We start from the raw sequence: 14,128 nt of genomic DNA on the forward strand, positions 1-14,128 counted from the left end.
GCGATGTAGAGTGGGTTAGGGAGTGATGTAGAGTGGGTAAAGGGGCGATGTAGAGTGGATTAGGGAGCGATGTAGAGTGGGTTAGGGAGCGATGTAGGGTGGGTTAGGGGCGATGTAGAGTGGGTTAAGGGGCGATGTAGAGTGGGTTAGGGAGCGATGTAGAGTGGGTTAGGGAGCGATGTGGAGTGGGTTAAGGGGCGATGTGGAGTGGGTTAGGGAGCGATGTAGAGTGGGTAAAGGGGCGATGTGGAGTGGATAAAAAAGCGATGTAGAGTGGGTTAAGAAACGATGTAGAGTGGGTTAAGGGGCGATGTAAGGTGGATAAAGGGGCGATGTAGAGTGGGTTAAGGGGCGATGTAGAGTGGGTTAAGGGGCGATGTAGAGTGGGTTAGGGAGCGATGTAGAGTGGGTTAGGGAGCGATGTAGAGTGGAAAAAGGGGCGATGTAGGGTGGGTTAGGGAGCGATGTAGGGTGGATAAAGGGCGATGTAGAGTGGATTAGGGAGCGATGTAGAGTGGATAAAGGGGCGATGTAGAGTGGGTAAAGGGGCGATGTGGAGTGGGTTAGGGGCGATGTGGAGTGGATAAAGGGGCGATGTAGAGTGGGTAAAGGAGCGACGTAGAGTGGATAAAGGGGCGATGTGGAGTGGATAAGGAGCGAGGTAGAGTGGGTTAGGGAGCGATGTAAGGTGGGTTAAGGAGCGATGTAGAGTGGATAAAGGAGCGATGTAGAGTGGGTTAAGGGGCGATGTAGAGTGGATAAAGGGGCGATGAAGAGTGGGTTAGGGAGCGATGTAGAGTGGGTTAGGGAGCGATGTAGAGTGGATAAAAAAGCGATGTAGAGTGGATTAAGGGGCGATGCAGGGTGGATAAAGGGGCGATGTAGAGTGGGTTAAGGAGCGATGTGGAGTGGGTTAGGGAGCGATGTAGCGTGGATAAAGGGGCGATGCAGAGTGAATTAAGGGGCGATGTAGGGTGGATAAGGGGCGATGTAAGGTGGATAAAGGGGCGATGTAGAGTGGGTAAAGGAGCGATGTAGAGTGGGTTAAGGGGCGATGTAGAGTGGGTTAAGGGGCGATGTAGAGTGGATAATAATCACCACTTGTGACCAGTCATCGCTGCCGTAACCATGTCATTGCTGCCGTCACCATGTCACCGCTGCCGTGACCATGTCATCGCTGCCGTGACCATGTCATCGCTGCCGTGACCATGTCATCGCTGCCGTGACCATGTCATCGCTGCCGTGACCATGTCATCGCTGCCGTTACCATGTCATCGTTGCCGTAACCATGTCATCGCTGCCGTGACCATGTCATCGCTGCCGTAACCATGTCATCGCTGCAGTGACCATGTCCTCGCTGCAGTGACCATGTCCTCGCTGCCGTGACCATAACAATGTCATCGCTGCCGTGACCATGTCATCGCTGCCGTGTCCATCTCATCGTTGCCGTAACCATGACATCGCTGCCGTGACCATGTCATCGCTGCCGTGACCATGTCATCGCTGCCGTGACCATGCCATCGCTGCCGTGACCATGTCATCGCTGCCGTGACCATGTCATCGCTGCCGTGACCATGCCATCGCTGCTGTAACCTTGTCATCGCTGCCGTGGCCATCAACTTGGTCAGCTTTTTGGTCACCACTTTGGTCAGCACCTTGGTCATGGCATTGGTCACCACATTGGTCATGGCATTGGTCAGCACATTGGTCAGCACTTTGGTCGTGGCATTGGTCAGCTTTTTGGTCACCACGTTGGTCAGCACTTTGGTCAGCACGTTGGTCAGCACATTAGTTAACTACTAGAAAATCACATACAGCGATTAATGAGTGATTCAACAGATTAAAGCACAATTCATAAGTTAGGTGAGTAGGTGATGCTAGGTGAGTGTAGACAGTAAACACGTGAGTACGATTATGGTTGCAGGTAAAACACCCTGTTAAGCTTGCTAACACGTGCAGCGGCGAGTAGTGATTGAGCTGCTATACGATGACTCGAGGGACTATGTAGATGCGATTTGATGTGGAGGAGGTCGAGGCGGATGACCATGATGTGGAGGAGGTAGAGGAGAGAGAGGAGCCAGAGGGCGACGTTGAGCCAGATGAAGGGGGCGCGGATGCAATACAAAAAGTTGTCGCACTCGTTGAAAAGTTCTGTGAAGTATGTTGAACTTACAACGTTGAGTAACTGTTTGTAGAAATTGTGGCAATATCGTTTGCTGTCTTTAGCTGATAGCTTTTCGGGATTGCCGAACATGAATCCGAAGCTGTATAAAGTGCTGCCTACGCCACGGCATTCGATGAGGCTTTTGCACTGACAACTGTGATCCGGACCGTGTTTACCCTTACCACAAGTCTTACTGTTAGCGCATCTACGACATCCCCAATCTTGGCATGATATGTTCTCGAATGCAACCAGCAAATTTTTTAGGTATACTTGTAATTTCCACGGCAAATACAATGCCCAAGATAGATATACGTTAGCATGTCTGGCGGCGAGGTAGTAATATAAATCGTGGCATAGGGTGGATAGATAAGGAGCACAATGAATATTATCGCTACTTGCATACATACACGATTCTTTTTTAGACAGACTCAATAAGTCGGCCTTCGTCCATATTGGATGAATCGCCCGGGTATGGGTGCTTTCACGGCTGCCATACGCGTTACTTAACGCTGTGGTATAGCTGCTGGGTTCCGTACACAAGCCAATGGATGTAGTGATTATTTCATTCTCAATAGCATCTTGTAAGGCGTTTCTAACACCAGTTCTACGAGATTTGTGCCATTCGTTCACTAGTGACAAAGCGAAACCAAAGTGCTCTGGTAGGCTGGATGGCGGTTTCGGCGCAAGACAGAATACTGTCGATAGGTTGTCGATAGTGAGGAATTTATTGATCATGCGACATATATCCTTACCACGGCGTGTGTTACATGAAAATGCCTTGAAGCCAAGGGGGGTTAAACAAGGCATCCCAGGCGTGCTTTTTGGGCATGTTTTACATACTGATTTACATCCTAATGACTCTAGTTCATGTGGCAAATGACCAGGCAAGCAGTCATTTAGGTAGCTCATTAGGGGGGAAGTTGGTTGGCAATTTGGTTCGCACTTTGCTTGACCATTTGGTTGGAACGTTGCTTTACTGCTTGAGTGTTCGTTACAGGGCCACTTGGATGTTCGTACGTCCTTGCCGTACTTGCAGTCGTACCAACCGTGATGCTCAGCTTTTAGCTTGCATTGATACCTCAAGAATTGTAAAGTGGGCAATACTCTACGTAGAATATCAAGTACGGTATGCAAGCAATCATCACCTGTAGACGGGTAGGAGAATCTGAGGAAATTGTTGGCAAGGTCACAGCCATATGTGGTATACTTGTCGCCGAAGCCGACAATGGTGGTCAGCAGGTCATGTGAATACTCACATACCTGCATAACAATGTCGAACAAATTCTTCGCTGTTATTGGTGAAGTTGTCTCTAGTTGTAAGTCTTCGGGATTTATCTCGGAGTAATCCTTCTCCTTTTTGTTGCTTGGCTTTATGCAATACGTTTTGATGGCATCTTCAAGCTTGTCATAGATACGATTATGCGGGAGCCCAGTCAGCCACACCAGCATTTCGTAGACATTACACGGCGTTCTTGGTTTGTCAATGAGAGTGAAATGGCATATCTCGATATATCTCGTAAGATATGCAGACAGATCGAATAACACGCACTTTTCTTCGACGACCTGGATTACCATATCATCGGAATCGTCGTTCATTAACTGGGATGCTTTACGTGACTCATCACTAATATAAAGCAATTTATGTTCACCGCCGGTCAGATGACCCAGAATACGCTCACCGTCACACTCTTCTCTATGATTCAGTTCACCATGTTCCGCATCAACGGGAAGAACAACGTCGTAACCATTGTCGACGAAGAATAACTTACGTAAACTATGATGAGAGCCCTTTGATTTATACATTTTGCAGGCCTTTTTCGCACCATTTTCGTTTTCAAGTTGCTCCTTAAGATCATTTAATGAAACAGATACCATTGGAATTATGCTCAGACATACCTTTGCACAGTACCTGCCTTCGTCAGTTACATCATATGTGTTGTACACATTATTGTACTCAACGACAGTTTTGAAGTTTCGTATTAATTCGCATTTCTGACCGTCATACGCGGAGATGTACACCTTCTCCAGCTCACTGACAAAACGGTTAACCCCTGATGTTAGTCCATCAATCACCGGACTGTTCGGCATAGCGAAGCCTTTCGGGACGAGGACGCCAACGGCATCGGAAAGATTGTCTAGCAAATTATGAACTTTATGGTCGTACCTGTGCTTCTTGTGGAGGTCATCCAGCAAGCTGTTAAAAGCGTCATGAATTTTGGTGATGGCTTGGGAATAATGTTGCAAGTCTGTGCCCCGAGGGTTTTTCTTAGCGTTATTCTCGCTATGAACTCTTTGTGCTTCTTTAGTAAGGTACATAAAGAGTGGTTCAGCAAACTCTTTGAATTTTTTAGACAAGTTTTCGAATGCTTGTTTCTTCTGTTCAGGAGTCTCAGCTGACTGCGGTGGCGAAGGTAAAACATCCTTAAGCAAATTCATATTAGCCTTTCCATTCACGTTTTTATCCGTACTACCATCCTCCAACGTCTTCATCAACCCCTTGAACCCGATCCGCAGATCCCTCTCAATCTCCGCCGGCAACGGCGCCAACTCCTGGCTGACCTTGTCCGCGAACGCGGTGAGGAGCTGCTTGACGGAGGTGACGTAGTTGCGGCGGGCGGCGGTGGTGAGGAGATCTTTAGCGATGTTGACTTGGGAGTAGACATAATCTATGAGGTTTCGTATGGTTTGATCTTTTTCTGCGTCAGCGTAGGATTCGATGAAATAGTCGGCCAATGCAATGGGACCGCTCTCCAGGTTGTTCTTAAGAGTGGTGAAATTTCCTATTATTTTCTCGAGGCCTTTGACGGAGGAGTGGGCAGTCATTCCATCAGCCGAAACCTTGACAGGATCACTTTCCTTAAGCATCTTCTCCAAATCCAACAGGTAGGCATTCACTGTAGTATTGACGCTGTCCTTTTTAACAAGCTTTTCAACGGCTTCGGTGAATTTGTCCAGGCTGGAGTCGACGGCGGTGCGCAGAGTGGAGAAGGTTTTGTTGTGGATTTGTGTATCACCTCCGTTCTTTTCTTCTACGACATCTTTCAACGTCTCAGCAACCACCTGATCGTTAATCCCTTTGATGGCGTGTGGGAGTTTGTTTGCGTCAAGAATGGCATTAAGGTTAGTGGTCTGAAGAGCAGTCAGTTTACTCTGATCAACGTGCTTTGTGTAACGCGTAAAACTAGATGTGGCCTGACTTAAGTCAACCGATGAAACACTATTACCCGGCAACTGCTGCCTAGCCACAGCGTTGACATTATTTATAGATTTATCGACGTCGACGGCAACTGTATTATTACCGGAGCCAATGCCAAGAGCTTTTTTTACGTTGTCTTCCAGCGTCTCGGCTGCACTTGTAGCTATACTCAACTGAGCAATCTTGGAGTCTATTATGAATTGATCGAATTCATTCTCCGCACCCTTAACCGCTTTCTGTAGCGCGGTAAGAATGGTTTTGACGACCCTACTAATAAAATAGTCGCCTGTAATCTCCGGTCTATTTTGGCTGTGTTCAAACTGTTTGGCGTAGGATTGTAAAAATGCGTTCGCTCTTTGTAAATGCTCATCAATCTGCTTGCCGTAATTGCATAAATATTCTTTAATATCAGACAAATTTGCTTCAACATTTGGTTTCGTTCCCAGGTTTGATGAAGAAGCATTAATGGCTTCGATTGGACTTATAATCCGCTGCTGGATTATGCGTTTCACTTCTTCATCAACTCTTATCATGTTACCTCTGCCAAGTTTTGCTTTAACTGATTTTATGAGTCTCTCCTGTATACCCTCACATTCCACCAACTGTTGAACCATGCTCTGAATGGATGCTTTAAATCTATTCTGAAACGTTTTTGCATATTCTCTTACTTGGAAGATAATTCCCATGAGACCTGTTTTAGGGTTCTCTCTTCCACCCACACTTCCCGTAATTTCTTTAAGTTTTGTTCTGAAATATTCGACTATGTTTTTAATTTCTTGATTTTCATTTCCTTCTCCTGATTCTCCAGTCGTAATACCTGCATACAGCTTCCCAATTGCTTGCTTAACTTTATCAACCTCACCGGTAATCGCCTCCCTCACCTTCGACAAATCCTGCTTCAGGTCATCATTCATTTGGTGCACAGCTTTCAAGGCTTCTTGTACTTTCTGCTCAACCTGCTGCTTAGCATCGTACGCTTTGGTCCTAAGCTCTTCCGCCTTCTCTTGCAATGCTTTTGCCGCTTTTTTCACCGCTCCTTTATCCCCGGAATTTTGTTGATAATCCCTCCCGTTCAACTTCGAAACAATCTCATCACACTGCGACTTCGCCTTCGTAACGGCTGTGTCGCCTGCTGACTTCCACGCAGTCAAATGTCCGATGTATTCCCCGAGATTGTCTCTAATTGGTTCAAGGTTATTTTTCATTTCCGTAACCTTCTCTTTCAATTTCTTAACTAGTTCATCTACCTGGTATTTTACCTCACCGTTAACTGATAATTTCAGACTCTCCATCGTTGCTCTCACCGTTCTCTTCATGTATTTATAGTCATCCCACTCCTTCTGCGCCAACTGCTCAAGTCGCTGTGTTTCATGTTTGACTGCCTTCGTGGCTACAAGTACATCATTACGTAACTTAGAGTTAAGATCATTAACAGCAGTTTGCATGTCTAATCTTTGTTCTAGGTCGAATGCTTCGTTGAATCTATCGGCATTATATTGACAGTCACGAAGATACTGCCTAATATTTATCACAGCGTATTCCACGTGCTCCTCACTGTACGTCACAGCCTGCACGGATTTCTTGGTTGTACCTGAAACAGCATCATTTTCTAAAACTTTACTTACCTTATCATTCATGGTATTTAACTGCATCTCTAAATTGTTTATCTTGGCTGTGATATCATCATTCTGTTTTTTCACGTCCCTGTTATACTTCTCGATTTCCTTGGGCAACTTTTCGAAAAGCCTTTTAAAGCCCTCGTGCCCTGAGCAAAGATGATTGTTAATTTCATTACTTACCAAGTTTTGTAATGTATTTTTACCGACATTGTATGTCTGAGTGTTTTTCACCGCCTCAAGCACACCACTCAAAAATCCCATCACCCCGTCACACAGCCTGTCCAGGTCCGAGTACACAATCCCCTGGCCAGTGTAGCCTTTGGAAGATGGATTGAAGCCGAGGAAGGTTTCGAGGCCGTCACAAAGGTTATTAAGGATGATAGTAGGGTTGTTATTTGAGGTATTTTTAAGGTTTTAAATTTTGTCAAATTTCTTGTCAAGCTCACTAGGCGGCACATGGTCAGGGCAGTGGCAAGAGGTGGAAGAGGGGAAGGGAAGGGTGACAAGGCACAAGTTATTATTGTGGTCTAAAGAGGTCACAGCGGTATTATGGCGAGGTAATTAAAGGGATGTAGAGTGGGTTAGGGAGCGATGTGGAGTGGTTTAAGGGGCGATGTAGAGTGGATAAAAGAGCGATGTAGAGTGGGTTAGGGAGCGATGTAGAGTGGGTTAGGGAGCGATGTAGAGTGGATAAAGGAGCGATGTGGAGTGGATTAAGGAGCGATGTAGAGTGGGTTAAGGGGCGATGTAGAGTGGACAAAGGGGCGATGTAGAGTGGGTTAAGGGGCGATGTAGAGTGGATTAGGGAGCGATGTAGAGTGAATGAAGGAGCGATGTAGAGTGGGTTAAGGGGCGATGTAGAGTGGATAAAGGAGCGATGTGGAGTGGATTAAGGAGCGATGTAGAGTGGGTTAAGGGGCGATGTAGAGTGGACAAAGGGGCGATGTAGAGTGGATAAAGGGGCGATGTAGAGTGGGTTAGGGAGCGATGTAGAGTGGATAAGGGAGCGATGTAGAGTGGATAAAGGAGCGATGTGGAGTGGATAAAGGGGTGATGTAGAGTGGATTAGGGAGCGATGTAGAGTGGGTAAAGGGGTGATGTAGAGTGGATAAAGGAGCGATGTAAGGTGGCTTAAGGAGCGATGTAGAGTGGATAAAGGAGCGATGTAAGGTGGCTTAAGGGGCGATGTAGGGTGGGTTAAGGGGCGATGAAGAGTGGGTTAGGGAGCGATGTAGAGTGGATAAAGGAGGGATGTAGAGTGAGTAAAGGGGCGATGTAGAGTGGGTTAGGGAGCGATGTAGAGTGGGTAAAGGGGCGATGTAGAGTGGGTAGAAAGGCGATGTAGAGTGGGTAAAGGGGCGATGTGGAGTGGGTAAAGGGGCGATGTAGAGTGGATAAAGGGGCGATGTGGAGTGGGTTAGGGAGCGATGTAGAGTGGGTAAAGGGGCGATGTAGAGTGGGTTAGGGAGCGATGTAGAGTGGATTAAGGGGCGATGTAGAGTGGATAAGGAGAGATGTGGAGTGGGTTAGGGAGCGATGTAGAGTGGATAAAGGGGCGATGTAGAGTGGGTAAGGAGAGATGTGGAGTGGGTTAGGGAGCGATGTGGAGTGGGTAAAGGGGCGATGTGGAGTGGGTTAAGGGGCGATGTAGAGTGGGTAGAGGAGCGATGTGGAGTGGGTTAAGGGGCGATGTAGAGTGGGTAGAGGAGCGATGAAGAGTGGATAATAATCACCACTCTGGTCACCACTGTCATCGCTGCCGTGACCACTAACTTGGTCAACACGTTGGTCACCACGTTGGTCATGGCATTGGTCAGCACATTGGTCATCACTTTGGTCACCACTTTGGTCATGGCATTGGTCACCACTCTGGTCATGGCATTGGTCAGCACATTGGTCACCACGTTGGTCATGGCATTGGTAAGGTGCTAGGTGAGGTGGTTGATCACCACTTTAGTTAACAATTACACAATCACACACAACGATTAATTAGTAATTCAAAACATTAGACAACAATTAGTTGTATAGGTGAGTAGGTGATGCTAGGTGAGTGAAGATAGTAAACACGTGAGTACGATTATGGTTGCAGATAAAACACTCTGTTAAGCTTGTTAACACGTGCAGCAGCAAGTAGTGATTGCGCGGCGATACGATGTGATGAGGGACTATGTAGATGCGATTTGATGTGGAGCAGGTCGAGGCGGATGACCATGATGTGGATGAGGTAGAGGAAAGAGAGGAGCCAGAGGGAAAGGACAAGGTAGGAGAATGGTTCACGGATTCTCCAGAGGAAGTTGTCGCACTCCTCAAACAATTTCTTGAAGTACTGCGAATTGAGAACATTCTTCAATTGACTACAGAAATCGGAGCACTTCTTCGGCGATGCCTTGTCATTCAACGTCGACGCCTCACCAAAGACGAAACCATACTGGTAGAGCGTTGGTGCGACACCTTTGCAGTCAACGATGGAAGGGCATGGACAAGTAGGATTTGGTTTCTTTTCATCTTCGATAACACCATGCTCCCCCTTCTTACACTTATCGTCACGTAGACATCCACGGCATCCCCAGTCTTGGCAGTTGATGGAGCAGAAGGAGTTGTAGAGGTTGTTGAGTAGGTCCCAGAATGTCCACGGGAGGTAGATGGCCCATGACAGGTAAAGCCCAGAATGTTTCTTCGCGAGGTGGTAGTACAAATCACAGCTGAGGGAAAAAAGATATGGAGCGCACTTGACATCGGCAGCTGTGCATACTGTCGGTATAGCCAGGCTTGACAAATCAGCGTATGCAGGCAGATGATTTTTATCCATCGTATTGGTATGTCTACTACTATATGCGTTACAAATTGTTTTGCTGAAGTTGTCAGGATTTAGGTATAATTGCATGGACACGCTGCTGATGGAGGACTCGACGTCATTTTTCAGAGTATTCGTTTTATACTTGGAAGGATTGTTCCATCCGTTCACCAACGATAATGCAAAGCCGAAATGTTCCGGCAAGGTTGCCGGTGGTTTCGGAAGCAGACACATTAGGCGTGACAACTCGACATCACCTAAAAATGTGACAAGTATCTCATATAGCTTTTTGCCGGTACGGGTGCTACAGGAGAAACCACGGAAGCCAAGAGGCGTTAAGCATGGTTGCCCGGGCTTGTTCCTTGGACAATTGCTGCATACGGATTTGCAGCCTATTGAAGTAACATGGTGGGGGAGATGACCCGGAAGGCAATCATTCAAATAGCTCATTAGTGGAGAGGTTGGTTGGCAATTTACTTTGGTGTTTGCCTGGCACGTTGGTTGGCACGTTGCTTTGCTCGTTACTTTATCGCTTGGTTGCTCGTTGCAATGCGATTTGCTCGTCGGCACAAGCTTGCCGTACTCACAGTTGCGCCAACCGTTATGCTCGGTCTTAGTGCTACATTTAGTCAACAAGAATCTGAGCTGCGGTAACATTCGACGAAGAATGTCAATCAACGTTTCAAAGCACTGTGCTGGATCGGCTGGGTAGGATAACGCCAGGTAGTTATTGGAGTAGTCACAGGCGTAGACTGTCTCTGCGTCACCTGTGCCTACGATGGTTGTCAAAATGTCATGGCACTTGGACGTGATATGTGCGACGGCATGAGATACGCTGTTGAACGTTATGTCACTTGGGTAGGCATCCAAACCTAGCGCGGTAGAGTCTTCAACAGTTGGACCTTCCTCCTCTTCATCTTCATGCTTATTGGTAATTGTCCCCTTGCTCTTAGGCTTGTCCAAAAAGCTGGTGAATCCGTTAAGCTGTAATCCATGGTACACTGGATTATACGTTAGACCGGAGCACCACGCAAGCATTTCGTACACAGTACACGGCTGCTTCCTCGAGAATGTTGTAGCGTAGTGACAGACTTCATTATATTCATCAACGTGGTGTAGCAGGCATTTGAGTAGTTCAAAGATAGTAAAGTCGTTAGTTTTTATCTTTTCGCTCCTTTCATTCACGTTTGAATCACAGTGTAGAAGGTGTTGAAAGATGCTGTTACCGCTGACGAATTTAAGCTCATTCAACTTCTGATAAATATGACCACCCATGTAATTCCTATAGGGAAAGTTCAACTCACCATCCTTCGAGTGCTCATCCTTGGCGACTGCGTAACCACACCGCTTGAGGTAGCACCCAAGTGCGTTTTCTTTGTTATCATGCTTTTCACTAATTGTTTTATGCTTCCACGAATATTTTGAGTTCTCCTTACACTTGTTTTCCAGGTACGGCAAATCTTCGCATAGGGTGTTGAGCAGCGTCAAAAACACCTTAGCGCCATTTTTTCCTTCAGGCGTCAAAACATCTTTTTCACCGTCTCTTTTAACCCACTCTTTAATACTTTCACCTCCATCATACCTACTCACATACCCCTTCTCCAACTCTCCCACGAATCCCAGCATCCCATCCTTCAGCGCCCTGAGCACGGGCCGTCCTGCGTCCGGCAGCGCTTGGGGGTCGAGGGCGGAGGAAAGAGAGGCGAGGGTGGAGAGGCGGAGGGAGACGGGGTGGCTGAAGTGGGCGTGTTCAATTAAATCATATGTAAATAGTTCGATGGATTTACCGAATTTACTAAGTTGAGTGAATTTGGGATCAACTTTCCTTAAATCACTTTCCACGTAGGTTACCAGTTTGGTCAGCAGCGTACATGCCTTGGTGGCCAGCGCGGTGATACCGTGTTTGCTTTGAAGTGTAGTAACGTTTTTACCATCATCTTTTAGCATGGATTTGAAGAGGCCTTTTAAACCGGTCTGTAAATCCTTTTCAATAATCATTCTAATGGTTTTCAACTGCCGTCCCACTAAAGTTCTAAGCGCCTTTAGGTCTGATTTGTGTTCCTCCGCAAACAGCTGTCGCACCTGCATAGTAACATTGGCAAATGCGGTTTGGACGTCGGATATTAGCTGGGATTGGAGGTGGGAGACTGCAATTTTGCAGTTATCAGACGCGTAATTTACGGTTTTGCGAACTGCTCGAATGGCGTGCTCCAATTCGCCATCTGCCGTATTGACGGCTTCACGAATGTCGTATATATGTATTCGAATCTTTCCTTTCAATTCCTGCGCCTTTATTGTTGCCGCATCTCTTATTTTATTGATCTCACCATCGTTGTCTAGGTCTATATCAGTTTGTTCTTGCTTAAGCTTATAAATCTTACTGAGATCTTCGTCAATTTCATTGATAATACCTTTAATTGAACCAATTGTGCCACGTTTGTCTAACACCTCATCAAGCTCTTTAATACTAGGCTTCACCTTTTGCAACGCCATATCTATCATTGTGCCATAACTATCTGCTAATCCATCTGGTTTAAAGTGGTTGGCTATAACTTTAACTTCGGCGATGGCCTTCTGTAGGTTTGGGTGAATCTTGGACGTCTGGACAAATCTCCCGATCTCTTTGGCCATCTGCTTGAACTTGTTTGCTATTGATTTGTATATAGCTCTAACCGCGGATTTCAGATTTTTATCGTCGGATAGGGGCGCTAGGACATTACTGGGTGTCATACCCAAATGTCCTCCAATCTTGCCCACTGCCACGCCAATTGACGGATTACCATCGTTGCTGATCTCTTGTAGAATCTTTTCAGCAAGCTGGTTGAACTTCGCATGTATAGTACTTACATCAGCACTTTGTAAACTTTGTTGTACAGCGTTTTCAATATCGATCTTAATGAAGTGTGGAAGTTGTGCAATAATGGCATCCTTAACTGCCTGCTCTTGACGATCCCAACCTGCTATGGTGCTCAGCGTACCACTGCTTCTGTTACGGCTGACATACGTGCTGACGTTACTGCTCACAACATTTTCATCCGTCTGCACAATCTCTTTAACCCACTCCTGCACCGTCGTTTCAAGCGTACCAGTTCCGAATCCCCGAGCGTACGCTTTAACACCGTCCACAATTGCTTGAAGTGAAGCGTCATCCGATTTTTTCTCTTCTGCAGTCAACTTGTTGACAAAACTCGTTATCGCTTCTTTGAGCTGCTCAAAGAAATGTTCAACGCTTCCATTACTGCCTCCAGAGACTACTTTAACAGAATGCTTTCTGAGCTCTTCGAATTTTGTTCTTGCATATTTCACCATATGTTCAAGCTCCCCTTTCTTTTTCTTTAACGTGTCGTAGATGTTGCCGACCTCCCATTTTATGTCCGTGAATTTACCCAAAATTTTAGTCATATATTCACTGTCAAACTGTTCATCCATGAACTTGGAAACCTCTAACAAATGCCTATGAGCACGTTCAAAATGTTCTCTCTTTTTCTCATTCAAAGACGTCACCACATCACGGATTTTTCTGAATTCATCCATTAAGGTTTCTTGCACCCTTTTACTCTCCTTTGTAATTTGATTGTCTAATTTGTTTTTCTCCGTTTCTAGGGTCTCATCCACCTGTTTGGCCTGCCCTTTCAAGAAACTGTTCGCCGCCGATTCCCCTAACATATGAACGGACGCTTTCGCAACGGTAAGTTCATGCATTATATCACGTTTCAATGTATTATCTAATTCATTAACATGATTCGTTTCAATTTGTTTTAGTTCCTCGGTAACATGTCCGACCACCCTGGTCCACTCCGCCAGCTGCTTCTTGAGGTCGTCACCTGATCGGCTTGCAACTTCCTTGTAGTATTCACCTGCACCAGATTTAAACTTATCAATTAACTCACCTAATTTTGTGATGACAGCGCCAGTCTTGCTACCTACAGCAAGCTCATACCTCTGAAGCCATTTGCTTACCTCACCGATCTGGGCAGACAGTGCAGCGGAGCCTTTACCAATGGAATTTTTTAAATTGCGTATAATTATGTTTGTTTCATCTGCATTTATGTACGTTTTAACTGCTTCATCACCTTTCACCGCACCAAGCACACCACTCAAAAATCCCATCACTGCGTCACACAGCCTATCCAGGTCAGAGTACACAATGCCATGGCCGTCGTAGCCTTTGGAGGCAGAGTTGAAGCCGAGGAAAGTCTCGAGGCCAGTGCAAAGGTTATTAAGAATATTTTCATTACCATTTTTACCAAGTGACTCAGTAAATATGCTAAGCTTATTTTTAAGTTCATTAAGTTGATTCTCACGCTCTAAAATGCCATGCCATCACAGCCAAATAGAAGTGCGTACCATACTAC

General features: G+C 46.1%; 2 protein-coding genes across 2 annotated transcripts; both read right to left on the minus strand.

Annotated features, from left to right (window-relative positions):
• Nucleotides 1–1,912: 1,912 nt before the first annotated feature.
• Nucleotides 1,913–7,240, minus strand: BBBOND_0005400 (hypothetical protein, conserved; the record flags this gene model as incomplete). Its single annotated transcript, XM_012915367.1, has 1 exon — nt 1,913–7,240. The coding sequence occupies one exon, from the start codon at nt 7,238–7,240 to the stop codon at nt 1,913–1,915; it is 5,328 nt and encodes a 1,775-aa protein (XP_012770821.1).
• Nucleotides 7,241–9,056: 1,816 nt separating this feature from the next.
• Nucleotides 9,057–13,883, minus strand: BBBOND_0005410 (hypothetical protein, conserved; the record flags this gene model as incomplete). Its single annotated transcript, XM_012915368.1, has 1 exon — nt 9,057–13,883. One exon carries the CDS (start codon nt 13,881–13,883, stop codon nt 9,057–9,059), a length of 4,827 nt encoding a protein of 1,608 aa, XP_012770822.1.
• Between the last annotated feature and the right edge of the window lie 245 nt (nt 13,884–14,128).

This window comes from Babesia bigemina, scaffold Bbigscaff_74254 (assembly GCF_000981445.1).
Source record: "Babesia bigemina genome assembly Bbig001, scaffold Bbigscaff_74254".
Lineage (NCBI taxonomy): Eukaryota > Apicomplexa > Aconoidasida > Piroplasmida > Babesiidae > Babesia > Babesia bigemina.